At 43.5% G+C, this 22,780-nt stretch overlaps 1 protein-coding gene across 5 annotated transcripts; it reads left to right on the top strand.

The window, feature by feature from the left end:
* Positions 1-653: 653 nt before the first annotated feature.
* On the top strand, positions 654-20,858 carry LOC123189942 (uncharacterized). Of its 5 annotated transcripts, none has more exons than XR_006496062.1 (19): positions 654-881; positions 1,043-1,157; positions 1,629-1,700; positions 2,858-3,381; positions 3,469-3,564; positions 3,646-3,783; positions 3,863-3,934; positions 4,027-4,175; positions 5,622-5,695; positions 17,401-17,544; positions 17,638-17,746; positions 18,001-18,060; positions 18,136-18,331; positions 18,524-18,574; positions 18,688-18,794; positions 18,896-18,973; positions 19,070-19,297; positions 19,397-19,901; positions 20,540-20,858. XR_006496062.1 is itself a non-coding variant. In XM_044602488.1 (9 exons), exon 1 carries the CDS (start codon positions 15,277-15,279, stop codon positions 16,201-16,203), a length of 927 nt encoding a protein of 308 aa, XP_044458423.1. In that variant the 5' UTR covers positions 15,186-15,276; the 3' UTR covers positions 16,204-17,544; positions 17,638-17,746; positions 18,001-18,060; positions 18,153-18,331; positions 18,524-18,574; positions 18,688-18,794; positions 18,896-18,973; positions 19,070-19,297; positions 19,397-19,693. The 5 variants fall into 5 exon arrangements, 3 of the variants coding, with proteins under 3 accessions (XP_044458423.1, XP_044458405.1, XP_044458414.1); XR_006496061.1 differs by having other exon boundaries at positions 2,774-3,381; XM_044602488.1 differs by lacking the exons at positions 654-881; positions 1,043-1,157; positions 1,629-1,700; ... (5 more) ...; positions 5,622-5,695; positions 20,540-20,858 and having other exon boundaries at positions 15,186-17,544; positions 18,153-18,331; positions 19,397-19,693.
* The last annotated feature ends 1,922 nt before the right edge of the window (positions 20,859-22,780 follow it).

Genomic DNA, 22,780 nt, shown 5'->3' with positions numbered 1-22,780 from the left:
CGGGCTATAGCCTACTCAAAATCTGCATGTTAGGATATTTTCCTACAACTTGGAGATTTGGTATGAAATCTATAGCTGAAACCAAAGCCGGGTCAGATTTCGGGTGCTCCCAAAGTCCACGAGGAACTTGGGCCAACCTTCAGATAAAGTATTCGGCTAAAACCGAAGCTACTAATTTCAATCAGAGACTTTTTTAGGGGTATTTCAATCGGAAACTAAGCCGAATTCCGGGCATCCAGGAAGTCCGGCCCAAAACCTTGGCCTCGAGGCCACACTAAAAAGCATTAGGGTAAGATGTTTTCCCTAAGATTTTTGGGTGTCACTCTTGGGGAACTTGGGATGAGGTTTTAGGATATCCAGAAAGAATCACGACAGGAGGAACCCCGCGCTCTCATAGATCAGCGCTTCCTGGCCGTTGGATTCATTACTTGATGCTTCCTGGCCGTCGAATTCGTTGCTTGATGCGTTCTCGGCCGTGCGATCCGCCTCGTGGATGACAACGGCTGTTGGATCAGAACGCAACACTATCGATCGAAACAGTGTCGAAATCTGATGCCACCGCCCGTAAAATTTGTGACCCGCTGAGGGCAATTTCGGTATTTCACCTTGTTGGAAAAGTGCCCAATTAGCGCTAGGGCTAAGAGTGAGCTGGGTCGTTCCCCTCCCCCTCGAGCCCGCTCTCCTCTCCTCCCCGCCGCCACCAGCCATCCTCCCCATCCCACCGCCGCCACCCGTCTTGCTCTCGTCCTCTCTGTCTCCTCCCCTCCCATCGCCCATCAGCCCTGGCATGTCTCCTCCCCACCTGCCGAGCGCGAGGTGTTGGCAGACCGCGCCGTGCCGAAGGCCGCCGCCATAGGGACCGACGAGGGCATCGTGATGAGGTGAGGCTCCTTCTGCCAGTGCGGCTCCCCTTCGTGGTGCTGATCGTGCTTACCCTCTCTCTCTCTCTCTCTCTCTCTCTCTCTCTCTCTTTCTCTCTCTATCTCTCTCTCGCCGCTCGCTCGCTCACTCATCCATGCTCCTTCCATCTCCCGTCGTGCAGGTTGCCGCTGTTGCCGGCATGCCGCGTCTCCCATAGGTGATTTGTGAAGGCAGAAATCCTCCTCCAAGCCTTCATCTACTACCTTGACAGGTGACAAGAGGGGCAGCTCAAACAGGTACAACTAGCTCCATCTTCCTTCTTCTCTGTTTGAGCATGTAGCTACTATTCAGATTTATGTGGTGGAAACATGTTCAGAGAGGTTGCCTAGAGAATCAGATTTATGTGGTGGAAACATGTTCAGAGAAGTTGCCTAGAGAATTGGTTCAGTTAACCTATCAAATTTATTCTTTATGTCATAAGAATTGGCTATTCAGAGAACACATGTGTTAGTGGGCTATGTGTGTAGGAAGTAGGTCTCACATATGTTCTGTGTAGCTTCATGCCTTTATGAAATGGGATGTCTGGTTCATCCGTAAGGGGTCGAAGACATGCCATATTGTATACTGAAACCACACCCTTGCAGTGTTCACAATTGTTGTAAAAGCTTCTATTTTGTTTGTTTGTTTATAGCAAACGTATGAAGTCGATCAACAAGGAGCAACTTTATTCATGCACCCTTTTTTTCTCTTCCGCTCTGAGTTTATAGGAAGTTGCTGAAATCATAGAGGGGCATGGAAGGATCGACGAGGCTACTGAAATCAATATGGAAGTTGTTGTTGTAAGTTTGCACGCGCACTATAATTTTGGATGAACTGTTCGTCCACTATAATCATGATGTGTTCATTTGGTGTTAAGCTCTTGCTCTGAACTCACGTGCTCTAATTAGTGTTCTATATATAGCAACACCTTTTTGTTTTGGCTAATCTCTCAAATCTCCATAAACATATGTTGTCCCAGTATGCCTAATTTTATATTCAGAGGTGGCATCGATCTACTTGCCTCCTTCAAAAGACCATATGTGTTGCTTTGTTTTACTTCTCTTTCGTATCCAGTTATTTAGGTCTGGCACTTAAATACGATTAGGTGTAATGTGAAGCATTTGCTTCATTTGCTTGACAGAGGTACCAATTGCTGGATCATTTATGTTGCTATCTGTTGCAGCAATGTATCCATGAATTGGGACACCTATGAACTGTTTGATACGCCTTTTACGTGTTTGCTTTTGTTCTTGACAGAGGTGCTTGTGCCTCTTGCATCCTCTCGTGTGCAATTTTTCAATTCTGAAATAGTACATTTAATTGAAGGCTAGAAAAGATCTAGTTCTTATATCAGGAGTCACTACAATTGCCTATTTATTGGAACATTACCCAGTTGTTTCACTTAGGAATTATGACTTGATTTAGATTTATTTTCTTCAAACTTGCACCAATCAATATTTCTAGCTCTTCGCATTGTCTAATCAACATTTTCTGCTTTGGTGAAATCTAAGCAGTAAACTCATGGCTACACTCTCTCTAATGGTGAAACCACTTCTTATGTAACCACCACTCTTGTGTGCTGAGCTGATACTTGACACATGCAATACGAATCACAGGCTTGCCATTATTTCTTTATTTCAACATTTGTTATAGAGGCTTGACATGGTTTTGCCTATATTTTTCGATGTTGGTACTTCTTATGTGAAGGTCTTATTCGTTATTCTTTTATTCAATGACAGTATCATCATGTTTCTGATTATGTTGCTTGTGTACCATGTTTTTTACTCGGTTGCATGTTGTTGTTATGCTATCTCAGATGCCTGTTATGCTATGCTCTGATATATGGTTACGTGGTTCTTGCTTATTTTTCCAGCGTGTGTGTATGATGTTGTTGGGTTGTTGACATGGCGCGTGGTCTGGTTTCTGCTCACGGTCGAGGCTAATGTTGGGTTGCTAGGTGGCTGTGGGCGTGGTCGTGGGCGGTCTGCTGGTCGTCGTGGACGAGCCACTGGCCATGGAGGTTCTAATATAGGGCGTGCCCCTGTTTCTAATCATGTCGCTGCCGATGGGGTTGCTGCTTGCCGGGTGCCTGCCGCTGGGGCTGAGCCTCTTGACAGGCGTAGGGGTGTGAGTCGGCGGGTGCCTACTGCTGGAGCTGAGCCTATCGCCAGACGTGGGCGTGGTGCTCGACAGGTGCCTGCCGCTGGGCGTGGCGCCCTACCTCGGCCAAGTGGTAGGGGTGTTCGTGGCCGTGTCCCTGGTCATGGTGCTGATTCTAGGCTTGCAGTCGCTGTTGTACATGTGTCTGTCCCTGGTCGTGCTGCTGATCCTGGGCACGACGCCATTTCTGTGCATGTGCTTGTCCCTGCTCGTCCTGCTGGTCCTGGGTACGCCACCACTCCTAGGCGTGCTCGGCCCTTGGGATTGCTAAATGTTGCATCCCGCGTCAGCCTGTTGGTTTTCCTCCTCGAAGCCATACAAGTACGTGTCTCTCCAGTGTTCTTCTTTAGTATTTTGTTGGGGTTGATGATAATTATTTCATTACTGTGTTGTTTGCGCTGTGGTTAGGTGATGGTTGGTTTCCTTTTCTGAGCTTGACCGTGGCTGCGGTAAATCGCAAAAAATGGAAAATGTGCGTTGAGTTTCGGCGCGCTCGATACGAAGGTACATGAAAGTTCTTAGTTTGTTGTTAGTTGTTGTTGTTGGCCATGTGGTGTCTTACTTGGTTCTGCATGTCCTGTTAAGAACATGTCGTTGATGGGCCTTTGCCGAAAGATTGGCATGGTTTCTCAGTTTATGTGAGTCCAGAGGTGACCGGGGTAGACCGCAACAAACGGAAAAAACGGAAAGTGTCAATTAAATTGCGGCGTCCTGGATGTGAAGGTGCATGAGATTTCTTGGTTTGTTATTAGTTGTTGTTGTTTGTTGTATTGTCTCTTATTTGGTTTTACGTGCCTTGTAGAGATTGTTGTCCAAGGGCCTTTGCCGAAGGACTGGCAAGGTTTCTCGGTCAAGTTTGCCGAGTCCCTTAAAGGTACTTATTAACAAAACCTTTGTTGTTCTGGTTATGTGATTATTGCTTTCCTTTTACCCTTGCTGATAGTTTTTTGCTTTGGTGCCCGTTAGCTTGCTATGCAGATAGGTCGTACTACGGCCCTCCAGATTTCTTGTGTCAGTACTGTGGTGCCTCCTTTTGGTTTGCTGAGTGCTCAATGTCCAGGTCATCTTGGACACAACATAAGATGGTTTATAATCGCTGTTGCAAAGGCGCTAAGGTATATATCCCTCCCTTTAAGGATCCCCCGGCCTATCTCCGGGAGCTCCTTCGATTCGATGGTACTTCTCGTTCTAAAAAATTCATCCGGACTATACGTGAGTACAACTGTATGTTTGCTTTCACTTTGATGGGTGCTACCATTGAATGCTCGTTTGGTGGCAGCCGTGGACCTAAGATTTTCAAGTTCAGTGGTCAAGTGTCTCATCGTATTGGTTCGTTGGTGCCTAGCGGTGATGATACCCCTAAGTTTGCTGAGTTGTATATACATGACCCAGCTAATGAGATTAGACATAGGATGAACGGCTTAATTCCAGATGATAAGCCTACTGGGGGTGTGGATGAGAGTATTGTGGTTGGTCTTAGAGACATGCTTAATGAGTTTAACCCATTGGTACAGACCTTTAGGGAGGCGAGTAAGATGATAGCGGATCGTGGTGATGAACCCATTGAGGATATCTCGATTCGTATTATTGGGCCTTCGGAGGGCGATAGTCCACAATTTAGTTTGCCTACAACCATTGGGCTTGCTGCTTTAGTTGTCGGTGGTGGCTTCACGTTAGAGGCATCTTCTCGGGATATTGTTGTTTGCAGTCGTTCCGATGGTTTGCAGCAGATATCTTCTCTGAACACCGCATTCATGCCTCTGTAGTACCCGTTACTTTTCCCTTATGGAGAGAGGGGGTTCCAGGTGGATGTTCCTCACTTGATTGTTCCTGAAGAAGATGATGACGATGGACCTGGAGATCCCAATCCTGCACCTGGAAGTCCGGCCGTTGAGGCTTCCTCTTCATACCCTTCTGGAGGTGGTGATGCTTCCACAAATAGCAGGAATAGGATGACCATGCAGGATTACTATCGTTTTATGTGCCATTACAAGGGTGATTAGCCCAATCCATATATATGTTATGGTCTCCTCTCCTCTCAGTCGGTTGTCGACGCACGTGCGTGCATCGATGAATGTAGACTGTGGTATATCATAAGAAATCAGGATATGCTTAGATCAGAGCACATGCAGGGTATTACTAATGCGGTAGGTGATGGGTGTGTTGATGGTGATGCTCTTGGGAAGAGCACCATTGTACCTTCCAGTCACATCGGCGGTCGTCGTTACTTCCATGAAAATTTCCATGATGGCCTTGCCGTTTGTCGGGTGCATGGTGCACCCGACATATTTACCACTTTCACTTGCAATCCCAAGTGGCCTGAGATCTCTAGTGCATTGGAGCCGGGTCAGACGCCTTCTGATAGGGCGGATATTGTTGTTAGGGTCTATCACATGAAGCTCACCGAGTACTTGGACGAGATTAAGTCAGGCCGGGCTTTTGGCCCCATTACGGCTAGTATTGTGTACTGTTGTGCTCCGTGTGGTCGTTGTTTTTTAATGGTGTCTTACTTCTTCTGCTGGCTAGGCTATCTAATTAAGCTTCTTATGTTCTTTTTTCAGTGTTGTATACCGTTGAGTTCCAGAAGTGGGGACTGCCTCACGTGCATATACTTGTCTGGCGGAGGGGGGTAATGGTGAGATTGGTGTTGAAAATACTAATTCATTAATATCTGCTGAAATACCTGATGCATTGCTTGATCCTCTAGGATATGCTTTAGTTTCTGAGTTTATGATGCACGGTCCATGTGGTGAAATGAATGATAAATGCGTCTGCATGAAAAAAGGTGTTTGTTCTAAATATTTCCCAAAAGATTTTAGAGATACCACTGTCATTGATGATAATGGGTTTGCCTTATATCGACGTCGTGACGATGGTCGAAGGGTCTATAAAAATGGTCATTACCTTGATAATAGGCATGTTGTTCCTTATAATATGGCGATGCTCAAGAAATTTCAGGGTCATATAAATGTAGAGTGGTGTAATAAGACACAAGTGATGAAATACCTCTTTAAGTATGTCACCAAAGGTGCTGATTACTCTAAGGTCATGTTAGAAAGGCTAAAAAATTGACTAAATCTGGTTGTCGTACAGTAGATGAGGTTCAGGAGTATCTGATATGTCGGTATATATGTGAGTATGATGCATTGTGGCGCATATTTGGCTTTGAGATACACTTTAAAATGCCGTCGGTTCAAAGGCTGACCGTTCATATGCCTGGCATGAATACTGTTCACTATCGTGCTGGTGCTGACCTCACGAAAATTGTTGATTCTGACTTATTGCAAAAGACTGCTTACCGAATGGTTTGTTGCGAATGAGATGTTCGAAGATGCTTGATCGTTAACTTATTGTGATTTTCCAACTGCTTGGACCTGGGACGCTAAAAGTAGGTCATGGCATCCAAGGGGTAGGGGTGAAAAGATTGGACGCGCATATAATGTACATCCTTTGAGTGGTGAGTTGTACTACTTGCGCATGCTTGTGATGATTGTTAAGGGGGCTAGGTCTTTCGAAGATCTCCGAACATATGTGCTACCTCTTGAGCTTGCATTGGATTTCCCCGAAGAGGAAACGATGATGCAGCAGAGTAGCGTAAGTATTTCCCTCAGTTTTTGAGAACCAAGGTATCAATCCAGTAGGAGGCCACGCTCAAGTCCCTCGTACCTGCACAAAACGATAGCTACTCGCAACCAACGCGATTAGGGGTTGTCAATCCCTTCACGGTCACTTACGAGAGTGAGATCTGATAGATATAATATTTTTGGTATTTTTGGTATAGAGATGCAAAGTGAAAAGTAAAAGGCAAAGTAAAAAAGCAAAACAAGATTAAAGTGATGGAGATTGATATGATGAGAATAGACCCGGGGGCCATAGGTTTCACTAGTGGCTTCTCTCAAGAGCATAAGTATTCTACGGTGGGTGAACAAATTACTGTTGAGCAATTGACAGAATTGAGCATAGTTATGAGAATATCTAGGCATGATCATGTATATAGGCATCACTTCCGTGACAAGTAGACCGAAACGATTCTGCATCTACTACTATTACTCCACTCATCGACCGCTATCTAGCATGCATCTAAAGTATTAATTTAAAAACAGAGTAACGCTTTAAGCAAGATGACATGATGTAGAGAGATAAATTCATGCAATATGAAATAAACCCCATCTTGTTATCCTCGATGGCAACGATGCAATACGTGCCTTGCTGCCCCTTCTGTCACTGGGAAAGGACACCGCAAGATCGAACCCAAAGCTAAGCACTTCTCCCATGGCAAGAACTACAAATCTAGTTGGCCAAACCAAACGGATAATTCGAAGAGACTTGAAAAGATAACCAATCATACATAAAAGAATTCAGAGAAGATTCAAATATTATTCATAGATAGACTTGATCATAAACCCACAATTCATCGGTCTCAACAAACACACCGCAAAAATAAGAAGATTACATCGAATAGATCTCCACAAGAGAGGGGGAGAACTTTGTATTGAGATCCAAAAGGAGAGAAGAAGCCATCTAGCTAATAACTATGGACCCGAAGGTCTGAGGTAAACTACTCACACTTCATTGGAGAGGCTATGATGATGTAGAAGCCCTCCGTGATGACGGCCCTCTCCGACGGAGCTCCGGAACAGGCCCCAAGATGGGATCTCATGGATACAGAAAGTTGCGGCGGTGGAATTAGGTTTTTGGCTCCGTATCTGTTCGTTTGGGGGTACGTAGGTATATATAGGAGGAAGAAGTACGTCGGTGGAGCTTCGGTGGGCCCACGAGGGTGGGGGCGCGCCTGGGGGTATAGGGCGCGCCCCCCTACCTCGTGCCCACCTTGAAGCTTCCTTGGCGTAGGGTCCAAGTCTCCTGGGTCATATTCGGGAAGAAAATCATGTTCCAGAAAGGTTTATTCTATTTGGACTCCATTTGATATTCTGTTTCTTCGAAACACTAAAATAGACAAAAAAACAACAATTCTGGGCTGGGCCTCCGGTTAATTGGTTAGTCCCAAAAATAATATAAAGGTGGAAAATAAAGCCCAATATAGTCCAAAACAGTAGATAAAATAGCATGGAGCAATCAAAAATTATAAATACGTTGGAGACGTATCAGGCATCCCCAAGCTTAATTCCGGCTCGTCCTTGAGTAGGAAATGATAAAAAGAGAATTTTTGATGCGGAGTGCTACTTGGCATAATTTCAATGCAAATCTTCTTAATTGTGGTATGAATATTCAGATTAGGAAGATTCAAGACAAAAGTTCATATTGACATAGAGAATAATAATACTTCAAGCAAACCAACAAAGCAATTATGTTTTCTTAAAGTAACATGGCCAAAGAAAGTTCATCCCTACAAAATCATATAGTTTAGTCATGCTCCATTTTCGTCACACAAGAATGCTCTCATCATGCACAACCCCGATGACAAGCCAAGCAATTGTTTCATACCATAATAATTTCAAACTCATAAACTTTCACGCAATACATGAGCGTGAGCCATGGATATAACACTATGGGTGGAATAGAATATAATGATGGGGGTTATGTGGAGAAGACAAAAAGGAGAAAGTCTCACATCAACAAGGCTAATCAATGGGCTATGGAGATGCCCATCGATTGATGTTAATGCAAGGAGTAGGGATTGCCATGCAACGGATGCACTAGAGCTATAAATGTATGAAAGCTCAACAAAAGAAACTAAGTGGGTGTGCATCCAACTTGCTTGCTCACGAAGACCTAGGGCACTTGAGGAGGCCCATTGTTGGAATATACAAGCCAAGTTCTATAATGAAAATTCCCACTAGTATATGAAAGTTATAACTCAAGAGACTCTCTATATGAAGAACATGGTGCTACTTTGAAGCACAAGTGTGGAAAAACGGATAGTAGCATTGCCCCTTTTTATTTATTTTCTCTTTTTTGGCCTTCTTTTTTTTCTTTGGCCTTTCTCTTTTTTTGGGGACAATGCTCTATTGAATGATGATCATCACACTTCTATTTATTTACAACTCAATGATTACAACTCGATACTAGAACAAAGTATGACTCTATATGGATGCCTCCGGCGGTGTACCGGGATATGCAATGAATCAAGAGTGACAAGTATGAAAAAATTATGAACGGTGGCTTTGCCACAAATACTATGTCAACTACATGATCATGCTAAGCAATATGACAATGATGAATGTGTCATGATAAACTGGATGGTGGAAAGTTGCATGGCAATATATCTCGGAATGGCTATGGAAATGCCATAATAGGTAGGTATGGTGGATGTTTTGAGGAAGATATAAGGAGGTTTATGTGTGAAATAGCATATCATATCACGGGGTTTGGATGCACCGGCGAAGTTTGCGTCAACTCTCAATGTGAGAAAGGGCAATGCACGGTACCGAAGAGTCTAGCAAGGGTGGAAGGGTGAGAGTGCGTATAATCCATGGACTCAACATTAGTCATAAAGAACTCATATACTTATTGAAAAAATCTACAAGCCATCAAAAACCAAAGTATTACGCACATGCTCCTAGGGGGATAGATTGGTAGGAAAAGACCATCGCCCGTCCCCGACCGCCACTCATAAGGAGGACAATCAAATAACACCTCATGTTTCAAATTTGTTGCATAAAGTTTACCATACATGCATGCTATGGGACTTGCAAACTTTAACTCAAGCACTTCTCAAATTCAGAATTACTCTACTAGCATGACTTTGATATTACTACCTCCATATCTCAAAACAATTATCAAGCATCCAACTTTTCTTAGTATTCAACACACTCAAAAGAAAGTTTCACAAATCTTGAATACCAAGCATGTTATTATTAAGCAAATTACCATGCTATTAAGACTCTCAAAATAATTTAAGTGAAGCATGAGAGATCAATAGTTTCTTTAAAACAAATCCACCACCGTGCTCTAAAAGATCTAAGTGAAGCACATAGAGCAAAATTATAGCGCTCAAAAGATATAAGTGAAGCACATAGAGTATTCTATCAAATTCTCATTCATGTATGGCTCTCTCAAAAGGTGTGTACAGCAAGGATGATTGTGTCACACTAACAACCAAATACACAAATAATACAAGACGCTCCAAGCAAAACACATATCATGTTGGTGAATAAAAATATAGCTCCAAGTAAATTACCGATGGAAGTGGACGAAAGAGGGGATGCCTTTCGGGGCATCCCCAAGCTTTGACTTTTTGGTGTCCTTGGATTATCTTGGGGGTGCCATGGGCATCCCCAAGCTTAGGCTCTTTCCACTCCTTGTTCCATAATCCATCAAAAGAATTCACCCAAAACTTGAAAACTTCACAACACAAAACTCAATAGAAATCTCGTGAGCTCCGTTAGAGAAAGAAAACAAAAGACCACTTCAAGGTACTGTAATGAACTCATTATTTATTTATATTGGTGTTAAACCTACTTTATTCCAACTTCTCTATGGATTATAAACTATTTTATTAACCATAGATTCATCAAAATAAGCAAACAACACACGAAAAACAGAATCTGTCAAAAACAGAACAGTCTGTAGTAATCTGTAACTAACGCAAACTTCTGGAACCCCAATAATTCTAAAATAAATTTATGGACGTGAGGAATTTATCTATTAATCATATGCAAAAATAATTAACTAAATAGAACTTTCCAAATAAAAATGACAGCAGTTCTCGTGAGCGCTAAAGTTTCTATTTTTTACAGCAAGTTCAACAAGACTTTCCCCAAGTCTTCCCAACGGTTCTACTTGGCACAAACACTAATTAAACACAAAGAACACAACCAAAACAGAGGCTAAATAATTTATTTATTAATAAACAGGAGCAAAACACAAAAACTAAAAATAAAATTGGGTGGCCTCCCAACAAGCGCTATCGTTTAACGCCCCTAGCTAGGCATAAAAGCGAGGATAGATCTAGGTATTGCCATCTTTGGTAGGCAATTCTTCAATGAGGCATCTATCTTTCTTAGAAATTTCTTCTTTTCTAGTAATTATAAAACTTTTAGGCACAAGATCAAATAATTCATTCGTAGCATAAGGTTCTTTAATGATAGCAAAAATATCGGGATAAATGCTTATAGATTTAAGATCCGCAGTTTCCTTACTAGATGATTCACCCTTATTCTTAGGAACATACATAAGCTTGGTAATTTTAGTGGGAGGACTAGAAGTATTCTTTACGGAAGAAAAAGCGGTTCCTAAGTTGGTAATGATACCCTCAAGTTTATCGATTCTAGTGGAATCTAGATTTATTTTCTCATTAACCATGGGTTCCTTTTCCTTAATATTTTTCAAAGTCATTCCTACATTAGATCCATATTGGGTAATTTGATTATGGATCTTTTTATCTAGATTATCAATTGATTCAATGGTAGCAACTTTATTTTCAATAATTTCAAGCCTTTGCATAACATGCTCCAAAGTTAACATAGTTCCATTAACAAAAAGAGATGGTGAGCCAAATAAATCTATCATAGCATTATAAGAATCAAAAGTGTGGCTACCCAAGAAATTCCCCCCAGTAATGGTATCAAGGATATATCTATACCAAGGACTAGCACCTACATAAAAATTGCGAAGAAGGACTGAAGTAGATTGCTTCCTGGTAGATCTATTTTGAGCATTGCAAATTCTATACCAAGCGTCTTTCAAATTTTCTCCCTCCCTTTGTTTAAAATTTAGGACTTCATTCTAGGGAGATAACGGAGAAGAGATAAGATTAGCCATGACGACAAGGCAAGCGAGAAAAAGGCAAATGGAAAAGAGAGGCGGAGAAGGAGAAGGAGATTGGGAAAGAGAGGGCGAATAAAACGGCAAGGGTGAAGTGGGGGAGAGGAAAATGAGAGGCAAATGGCAAATAATGTAATGCGAGAGATAGGGATTGTGATGGGTACTTGGTATGTTGACTTTTTGCGTAGACTCCTCGGCAGCGGCGCCAGAAATTCTTCTTGCTACCTCTTGAGCTTGCGTTGGATTTCCCCGAAGAGGAAAGGATGATGCAGCAGAGTAGCGTAAGTATTTCCCTCAGTTTTTGAGAACCAAGGTATCAATCTAGTAGGAGGCCACGCTCAAGTCCCTCGTACCTGCACAAAACGATAGCTATTCGCAACCAACGCGATTAGGGGTTGTCAATCCCTTCACGGTCACTTACGAGAGTGAGATCTGATAGATATAATATTTTTGGTATTTTTGGTATAGAGATGCAAAGTGAAAAGTAAAAGGCAAAGTAAAAAAGCAAAACAAGATTAAAGTGATGGAGATTGATATGATGAGAATAGACCCGGGGGCCATAGGTTTCACTAGTGGCTTCTCTCAAGAGCATAAGTATTCTACGGTGGGTGAACAAATTACTGTTGAGCAATTGACATAATTGAGCATGGTTATGAGAATATCTAGGCATGATCATGTATATAGGCATCACGTCCGTGACAAGTAGACCGAAACGATTATGCATCTACTACTACTACTCCACTCATCGACCGCTATCCAGCATGCATCCAGAGTATTAAGTTAAAAACGGAGTAACGCTTTAAGCAAGATGACATGATGTAGAGAGATAAATTCATGCAATATGAAATAAACCCCATCTTGTTATCCTCGATGGCAACGATGCAATACGTGCCTTGCTGCCTCTTCTGTCACTGGGAAAGGACACCGCAAGATCGAACCCAAAGCTAAGCACTTCTCCCATGGCAAGAACTACCAATCTAGTTGGCCAAACCAAACGGATAATTCGAAGAGACTTGCAAAGATAACCAATCATACATAAAAGAATTCAGAGAAGATTCAAATATTATTCATAGATAGACTTGATCATAAACCCACAATTCATCGGTCTCAATAAACACACCGCCAAAAGAAGAAGATTACATCGAATAGATATCCACAAGAGAGGGGGAGAACTTTGTATTGAGATCCAAAAAGAGAGAAGAAGCCATCTAGCTAATAACTATGGACCCGAAGGTCTGAGGTAAACTACTCACACTTCATAGGAGAGGCTATGATGATGTAGAAGCCCTCCGTGATGACGGCCCTCTCCGGCGGAGCTCCGGAACAGGCCCCAAGATGGGATCTCGTGGATACAGAAAGTTGCGGTGGTGGAATTAGGTTTTTGGCTCCGTATCTGTTCGTTTGGGGGTACGTAGGTATATATAGGAGGAAGAAGTACGTCGGTGGAGCTTCGGTGGGCCCACGAGGGTGGGGGCGCGCCTGGGGGTATAGGGTGCGCCTCCTACCTCGTGCCCACCTCGAAGCTTCCTTGGCGTAGGGTCCAAGTCTCCTGGGTCATATTCGGGAACAAAATCACGTTCCAGAAAGGTTTATTCTATTTGGACTCCGTTTGATATTCCGTTTCTTTGAAACACTGAAATAGGCAAAACAGCAATTCTGGGCTGGGCCTCCGGTTAATAGGTTAGTCCCAAAAATAATATAAAAGTGGAAAATAAAGCCCAATATAGTCCAAAATAGTAGATAAAATAGCTGAAGGAAATATGCCCTAGAGGCAATAATAAAGTTATTATTTATTTCCTTATATCATGATAAATGTTTATTATTCATGCTAGAATTGTATTAACCAGAAACATAATACATGTGTGAATACATAGACAAACAGTATGTCACTAGTATGCCTCTACTTGACTAGCTCGTTGAATCAAAGATGGTTAAGTTTCCTAGCCATAGACATGAGTTGTCATTTGATTAACGGGATCACATCATTAGGAGAATGATGTGATTGACTTGACACATTCCATTAGCTTAGCACTTGATCGTTTAGTTTGTTGCTATTGCTTTCTTCATAACTTATATATGTTCCTATGACTATGAGAATATGCAACTCCCGTTTACCGGAGGAACACTTTGTGTGCTACCAAACGTCACAACATAACTGGGTGATTATAAAGGTGCTCTACAGGTGTCTCCGAAGGTATTTGTTGGGTTGGCGTATTTCGAGATTAGGATTTGTCAGTCCGATTGTCGGAGAGGTATCTCTGGGCCCTCTCGGTAATACACATCACTCAAGCCTTGCAAGCATTGCAACTAATAAGTTAGTTGCGGGATGATGTATTACGAAACGAGTAAAGAGACTTGCCGGTAACGATATTGAACTAGGTATTGAGATACTGACGATCGAATCTCGGGCAAGTAACATACCAATGACAAAGGGAACAACGTATATTGTTATGCGGTCTGACCGGTAAAGATCTTCATAGAATATGTAGGAGCCAATATGAGCATCCAGGTTCCGCTATTGGTTATTGACCGGAGACGTGTCTCGGTCATGTCTACATAGTTCTCGAACCCGTAGGGTCCGCACGCTTAAAGTTCGGTGACGATCGTAATTAGGGTTTTTGTGTTTTGATGTACCGAAGGTTGTTCGGTGTCCCGAATGTGATCACGGACATGACGAGGAGTCTCAAAATGGTCGAGACATAAAGATTGATATATTGGAAGCCTATATTTGGATATCGGAAACGTTTCGGGTGAAATCGGGATTTTACCGGAGTACCGGGGGGTTACCGGAACCCCCCGGGGGTTATTGGGCCTACATGGGCCCTAAGGGAGAAGAGGAGGGCTGGCCAGGGCAGGCCGCGCGCCCCCTCCCCCCCCCCCTAGTCTGAATAGGACAAGGAAGGGGGGGCGGCGCCCCCCTTCCCTCTTTCTCCCTTCCCTCTTCCTTTTCCAACAAGGCAAGAGGGGGGAGTCCTACTCCCGGTGGGAGTAGGACTCCTCCAGGCGCACCCCTTGGGCCGTCCGCACCTTCCCCTCTCCCTCCTTTATATACGGGGGCAAGGGGCACCCCATGACACACAAGTTGATCTTCGTGATCGTTCCTTAGCCGTGTGTGGTGCCCCCTTCCACCATATTCCACCTCGGTCATATCGTAACAGTGCTTAGGCGAAGCCCTGCGTCGGTAGAACATCATCACCGTCATCACGCCATCGTGCTGACGAAACTCTCCCTCAACACTTTACTGGATCGGAGCTCGAGGGACGACATCGAGTTGAACGTGTGCAGAACTCGGAGGTATCGTACGTTCGGTACTTGGATCGGTCGGATCGGGAAGACATACGACTACTTCCTCTATGTTGTGTCAACGCTTCCGTTGCCGGTCTACGAGGGTACGTAGACAACACTCTCCCCTCTCGTTGCTATGCATCACCATGATCTTGCGTGTGCGTAGGATTTTTTTTTAAAATTACTACGTTCCCCAACAATAGCATGGAGCAATCAAAAATTATAGATATGTTGGAGACGTATCAATATGCTGGTCGTCTTTATCACACCTTTAAAGAGGCTTGTTCCACGCGTGGTTTGTTAAGAGACGATAACGAGTGGTACATAGCGTTTGATGAAGCGGTTGTCTGGGGGTTTGGGCATCGACTTAGAGAGCTGTTTGTGACTATGCTCATGCATTGTTCTATCAGGGATGAGATGGGTTTCTTTGAACGTTACTGCGTTAGCATGTATGATGATATCCAGCATAGGTTGCGGCATGCCCTGGGTAATCCAAACTATGTTGTTCCTCCTGAAAGATTAAGAAATATGCTTCTTAACGAGTTGGTCGACATTTTCTTGAAACATGGTTCTGATATAAGAAGTTTTAACTTGCCATCTCGCTCTAGCGAAGGTGAGCAGTCTGATGATAATCGCCTTATTCGTGAGGAACTGTCTTATGATGCATGTGCTCTGTCTAAACAGTCCTTGGTTATGTTTGCCAGTTTAAATGAGGACCAGTTGGTTGCTTATAAGACAATTGTAGAGTGTGTGAAGGCGGGGAAATCGGGCTTTTTTGTCTCTGGGTATGGTGGTACTGGGAAGACTTACCTATGGAGTGCAATATGTGATTTCCTTAGGGGCGAGAGGAAGATAGTGCTTACTGTTGCGTCGTCGGGCATTGCGTCACTGTTGTTGCCTGGTGGTAGAACTGCTCATTCTCGCTTTAAGATACCTATTCTTCTTGAAGATAATACGCAATGTGATATTAAAAGAGGCTCTAAGCTTTATAAGTTGCTGATGGTATCTTCGCTTGTTATTTGGGACGAGGCGCTTATGACACACAGGAAATGCTTTGAGGCTGTAGATAGAACTTTGTGTGATGTCCTCTCTGTGGCTAATCCAGATCTTGCGGATATTCCATTCGGTTGAGTAGTGATGGTCTTGGGTGGTGACCTTAGACAAATCTTACCAGTCGTTGAGGGAGGTACTAGGCCTCAGATCATTGATGCAGCAATCACAAATTCTCCGTTGTGGCGTTCTGTTCAGAAATTGTCGCTTTCTATTAACATGCGCTTGGCTGTGCATGGTGCGGATACCCAGGCGCAGAAGGATGTTGCCTTATTTAGCAGATGGGTGCTAGATCTTGGGGAAGGGAAGTTGCCTCTCACAAGGCGAGGTGATGAAGTCGAGGCTTCTTGGATACAGATACCGGATGACCTTTTGGTTTGTACATCTGGTGATCCAATAGCTGCTATTGTTTCTTCTGTCTACGGTGATTTTTTGCTTAACTACTTGAACTCTGGTTACTTGCAAGAGAGAGCCATTTTAGCCCCTACCAACGACCATGCTGAGGACATTAATGATTATATTCTTACATTGGTTCCTACTGATAGCAGAGACTATTTGAGTGCTAATTCTATTGACGGTTCTGCAGATTCTGTTAGGGACAAAGATGTTTACTATCCAGTCGAGTACCTGAATGCAACTAAAATTTTAAATTTCCCAAATCATAGGCTGACTCTTAAGGTTGGTGTTCCGATTATGCTTCTTAGAGACCTGAGCCGGGCAAATGGTTTGTGTAACGGTACACGGCTAATTGTAAAAGAATTAGGTGATCGGCTTATCAAAGTTGTCATTATGACTGGCTCACATGTGGGTGATACCGTTTATATCCCCATGATTGAATTATTGGGAAAGAAGGGAAATGCGCCCTTTGTGCTTAGACGTCGCCAGTTTCCTGTTCATGTATGCTATGCCATGACAATTAATTAGAGCCAGGGACAGACCCTATCTGTTGTTGGTATATATCTTAAGGGTCCTGTTTTTACGCATGGGCAGCTGTATGTGGCAGTGTCTCGTGTTATGTCAAGGGCTTCTTTGAAAACCCTTATATTAGATGTTGATGGCAAATGCGGCTCTGAGACCAAGAACATTGTTTTCCCTGAGGTCTTCCCGGCCACAGGAATGGCCTAGGTTTGTTGTGTATGATGGTAGTCTTCATTTTGGTAGGTTTTGGCATGATTTTATGAGGTTGATGATATTTTGGGTGGCGACATATATTGTTGGTTGAATAAATATGTGGTCTCATGTGATGGTTGTGTTTTGGTGCTGATACTTTTGTTGTAGACGGCGATGGTTGATCTGCAGGCTCTTGTTGTGGGGAACAAGAACTTGACCATCCGTGTGTGTGTTTCGAGTGTGTGGCAGCATCGTGGGTCCACTGATAACAGTCCTATCAAACACACTGACATGGTCCTTTTGGATGCCCAGGTATATGGCATCTCTAGCCCCCGTGCCCTATGTTGTTTGTAATTTTCTCTTTCCTTTTCTGCTTGGTAATTGATGCATGTTGTTTCTTGGCAGGGCAATCACATGTATGTTGAGATTGGTGAGAAGCTTGTGCCTAAGTTCAATTGAAACAACCACATCCATGTTGTTTCTTGGCAGGGCAACCATACCTATGCTGAGATTGGTGAGAAGCACATGCTAATACCCTCTTTTGTGTCTTGTATTGATATTTTTCTTGTGTGACCCCACCAAAAGATATCTCGATGCAGCTATTTTCTAATCTAAACATGGATGAATTTCAGTAGTCTCTTAGTTTTCTGCATTTAGCAAGAATGCTACTTTGTTACGTGGTTTGATAAAATAACTACAACAAAGATATATAGATTTCGTGTCTTACTCAATGTGTTCTATAATGATGAAAGCCTCATTTTTTGCCAGGTTCCTGAGCTCCTTTATAGGTCTCTTGCTGTGAAGCTTGTGGTTAGCATGCCTTTCAAGGTCTGATATCATATATCTGTATCTTCTAGCATGCAACCATTTTTGGAGGGACTCAAGTTGACTGATTTCTTCTAGCATTCAATTCTTGTGAGGGTGGAGCTGGAGAAGGCAGGGCGTCAGAGCAGAGCCAGTTGCAGCGTCCACGATCTCCTTGGGCATGGACAATCCCACCAGATTGACCACGTTGCGGGCTTTGGTCAGTGGTGTGTGTGCCCAGTGGTTGGAGCACACTAAAGTGGAGGAACAGTGTTGTCGTCAACTATGGATTCAGGTAGTTTCTGATTTTCTCTCCTGTTGTGGTGGTCCTGCAGGTTACTGTTTACATGATGCATTGCTTGCAATCGGTGTCGTGCTTGTGTGTCTGCTATAAAGTCTCTGCTACAACATGACATGTGTTAATGTAGTGTTTATTAAGATTTGGTCAGCATGCTGAATAAGTCCTGGGTTTATCCGTGTGTGGCAGATCCTGAGAGTTCTGTCAGGACAGGGTGAGACACTGAGGCAAAAGGCAAATGTACATGCTCCTTATTACTTATCATAAACATTTTCCTGGGAGCTCTTTTTTATTATTTCTCATCTGAAATTGGATTCATACTGATGCCATTCTTACATCTCATTTTGTAATAGTTATCTTATGATATTATGAGTCTTGGGGATTATAAGTGCCATTCAACTATTCACTCTCATGAGAAAGACGGGTTGGCGCTTACTGATGCAACAACCAATGCAAACAGGTTCTTGATGTTCCTTTGCCTCTCGGCGTCTCTTTTATTGAAACTGCATTAACCGTTCTATGCCTAATGCTACTTCTGCTTGTCATGTCCTTTCTTTTCAGGTTTGAACCGTCCGTGCCTACTGTTGCCCCAACGACTGTGGGCAAGAAAGGTCTGGAAGAAGCAGAACCCTTTACTAGGTATTTACCTTGCCCCAATTGATCTCTTCTTCTTGGGCCTTTGTTATCATTTCACATTGCACCATATCATTTTCATTGATTCTTGCATCATTTCAGGAACAAGGACGTCTTTTGGTGACCTAAGCCTTTTGGAAACAAGTTTTGTAAATGGATGGTTTTTTATCAGTATAGATGTACTATCGATTCCTCTACTTGAGCTCAGGCTCGCAGGCACATATTGCCAAATCATTTGGTTGCTTCAGATCTACGGTGACTGTTATCACAACAATGTCACTGTCCATCCAGACTGTCGGGCTACTTGGAGACAGACTGCCTTTTAGTAAGGTTGAAACATACTTGGATTCCCTTGCCATCATTCCATTTCTTAATTCCAACTCTCATATTTTTGTACACTGACCTCTACCCATTACATGAGCGTTGTAGGTGCACACCTTCCAAGTGTATATCCTGGACTTGGTGCCTGGAGGTGAAACGAGTAAATTGATCAGCTGACCTGCAACAACCTTCAAAATGCTTTCGCCCCTTGTGTTTCAGTTTCAGTCAAGGCGATATCCATGTGTAGAGGGTCATAAAGCTTCGGTGCCCTGGTTATTTTGTTTGTATATATGTAAATGAGCTTTGCAATCTGTTGACATCTGCACGTTCATGCTCTGTAGTCTATCAGCAAATGTACTCATGAACCTCATCCATGTCAATGTGCCTGCTTGGGCCTGTGATCAATGTGTGATGTCGTTATGTGCTCTCTTGTGCATTATCCTGTTATGATTCATATGGTTTCTGCTTTTCTGAGTCTGTCATACTCCATACGATCAACGACAACCAATGCAGTACTCCATATGTTTCTAACGACATCATATATCTTGCGCAGGAATGTAATTATCTCCAGGTCCTTTGCCGCCACCTGCTCATGGCCGTCATCGTCCCTTTGGTACATCTCCTGCCAATCACCTTCCTCCAACTGCGTCTTTCATTTTTGGCGGATTGTCTTGCTGCTTTTCTTACCTGTATCTTAAAAAACCGTATCTTACGACTTCCCTGATATTTTTGTACCTTTGGGCTATTTTGCTCTCTCTCTCTCTCTCGGAATATATCAATTACTCAACTAAAACATTCAAATGCATTGGAAATATTCAAGTCCATTATCTAAAAAGGTGCACCATGAAATTCCTTTCCTTCTGATCCGTGTACTGGATCCAAAGAAGTAGTTACCACATATGTATTGAGTTAACTGTCAAGCTAGCATTTGCTTTTCTAGGAAATGTTGCTAAACATATCGCTGTATCCCTTTTGATAACATCAATACCACAGAACATCTTCAAGAGAAGTTTTCTCTTGATGGACTACTAAAAAAAGTTACACAGCACAGCAGAGGGGGGTCTTGGAAGGCAGTAGTTATGTTGTACTATCTAGCGCCATGTTTCTTTCCAAGTATTATCATAGCATTCGATCCGTGCTCCGAATAGGAATTGCCCGGTATAAAGCAACATGCCGAGACTGATGTAGATTGTATAACCGTCTAATCTACCGATCAAATGTAGTTATAATATTTCGTGTTGTTCTTTTCAGATGAAATGCATTGGACAGATTGTGTGCAACTTCTAAAGAAACAGGGAAGGGAAGCGTTGTCTGTAGATCACTTTTCCCTTGGAAAAAAATAAAAAATAGACAACGACGAGGTAAACATATAGTTTCCTTCATGAGATGCTTTGTTCAATTTCAGGCAATATCATTCATATCAGACCCTATGTTTAAATTTGTTCTTCATCTTACCATCGTTGTTACAATCGAATGGAGGGGAACCCCTTTGCTGTGCTGCTCTACAAAAAAACACCTCAGAGTTTCACACCTTTTGGATCCTACCCTTTTGTACTTGCTCAAGGCCTGTTATTCAGCTCATGTGCATATTATGACCCATGCCATCTGTCAGTGTTTCTATATGGTCAGTATTTCTATAAGAGCATGATGGCGGCATCGCTACCGCCCCCTTAGCGTCCAGGAACCAGGCAAAACGACGTTGTCAATGTGAGGGGCGATGAGCGAATGGGCAGCGGCATCGTGCACAATGGCATGACGATCAGATCAGTGACGTGATCGATGCGGTGTGAAAGATCGTGGATGTCTCCTAGAGGGGGGGTGAATAGGCGTTTTAAAATAATTACGGTTTAGGCTTGAACAAATGCGGAATAAACCTAGCGGTTAATTTGTCAAGCACAAAACCTAAAACAATTAGGCTCACCTATGTGCACCAACAACTTATGCTAAGCAAGATAAGCAACTAAGTGATAACAAGATATATGACAAGAAACAATATGGCTATCACAAAGTAAAGTGCATAAGTAAAGGGCTCGGGTAAGAGATAGCCGAGGCACGGGGAGACGATGATGTATCCCGAAGTTCACACCCTTGCGGATGCTAATCTCCGTTTGGAGCTGTGTGGAGGCACAATGCTCCCCAAGAAGCCACTAGGGCCACCGTAATCTCCTCATGCCCTCGCACAATGCAAGATGCCGTGATTCCACTAAGGGACCCTTGAGGGCGGTCACCGAACCCGTACAAATGGCAACCCTTGGGGGCGGTCACCGAACCCGTACACTTTGGCAACCCTTGGGGGTAGTCACCGGTACCCGTCAAATTGCTCGGGACGATCTCCACAACCTAATTGGAGACCCCAATGCTTGCTCAGAGCTTTACACCAAAATGATTGAGCTCCGAACACCACCAACCGTCTAGGGCGCCCAAGCACCCAAGAGGAACAAGCTCAAGGGTACCAAGCACCCAAGACTAATAAGGTTCTCTACCTGTAACTTCCATGTATCACCGCGGAGAACTCAAACCGATGCACCAAATGCAATGTCAAGGGAACACAGAGTGCCCAAGTCCTTCTCTCTCAAATCCCACCGAAGCAACTAATGCTAGGGAGGAAAATGAGAGGAAGAACAAGAAAGAGAACACAAAGAACTCCAAGATCTAGATCCAAGGGGTTCCCCTCACATAGAGGAGAAAGTGATTGGTGGAAATGTGGATCTAGATCTCCTCTCTCTTTTCCCTCAAAAACTAGCAAGAATCCATGGAGGGATTGCGAGTTAGCAAGCTCGAAGAAGGTCAACAATGGGGGAAGAACACGAGCTCAAAGGATAAGGTTCAATGGGGAAGAAGACCCCCTTTTATAGGGCCTCCCGAATCCAACCGTTATGTGCTCAGCCCGCACACGAGCGGTACTACCGCTCCATGAGCAGTACTACCGCTTAGCACGGTCAAAACACCCAAACGAGAGAGAAAAACACGAGCTGAAAATCTGCCAGAGAGGTATTACCTCTCTAAGGAGAGGTAGTACCGCTTACTGCTTATAAGAGGTACTACCGCTCGGGTGGAGAGGTAGTACCACTTACCGCATATAAGAGGTACTACCGCTCGGGTGGAGAGGTAGTACCGCTTACCGCTTATAAGAGTTACTACCGCTCTACTACCGTGAAACTCGACACGAAAGAGAAAAACAGGAGCTGAAAATCTGCCAGAGAGGTAGTACCGCTCTAGGGAGAGGTAGTACCGCTTATTGCTTATAAGAGGTACTACCGCTTGGGTGGAGAGGTAGTACCGCTTACCGCATATAAGAGGTACTACCGCTCGGGTGGAGAGGTAGTACCGCTTACCGCTTATAAGAGGTTCTACCGCTCTACTACCGCGAAACTCGACACGAGAAAGGCGCATCCCCAGAAGAAGCGGTACTACGCGCGGCACAGGGCCACGGTACTACTGCTTACAAGCGGTACTACCGCTCTAGAGAGCAGTACTACCGCTTGAGGCTTT

Source organism: Triticum aestivum, chromosome 1A (assembly GCF_018294505.1).
Source record: "Triticum aestivum cultivar Chinese Spring chromosome 1A, IWGSC CS RefSeq v2.1, whole genome shotgun sequence".
In the NCBI taxonomy this organism is placed as follows: Eukaryota; Viridiplantae; Streptophyta; class Magnoliopsida; order Poales; family Poaceae; genus Triticum; species Triticum aestivum.
The sequence above is the reverse complement of the archived record's forward strand: the minus strand, read 5'-3'. Positions and strand labels throughout refer to the sequence as shown.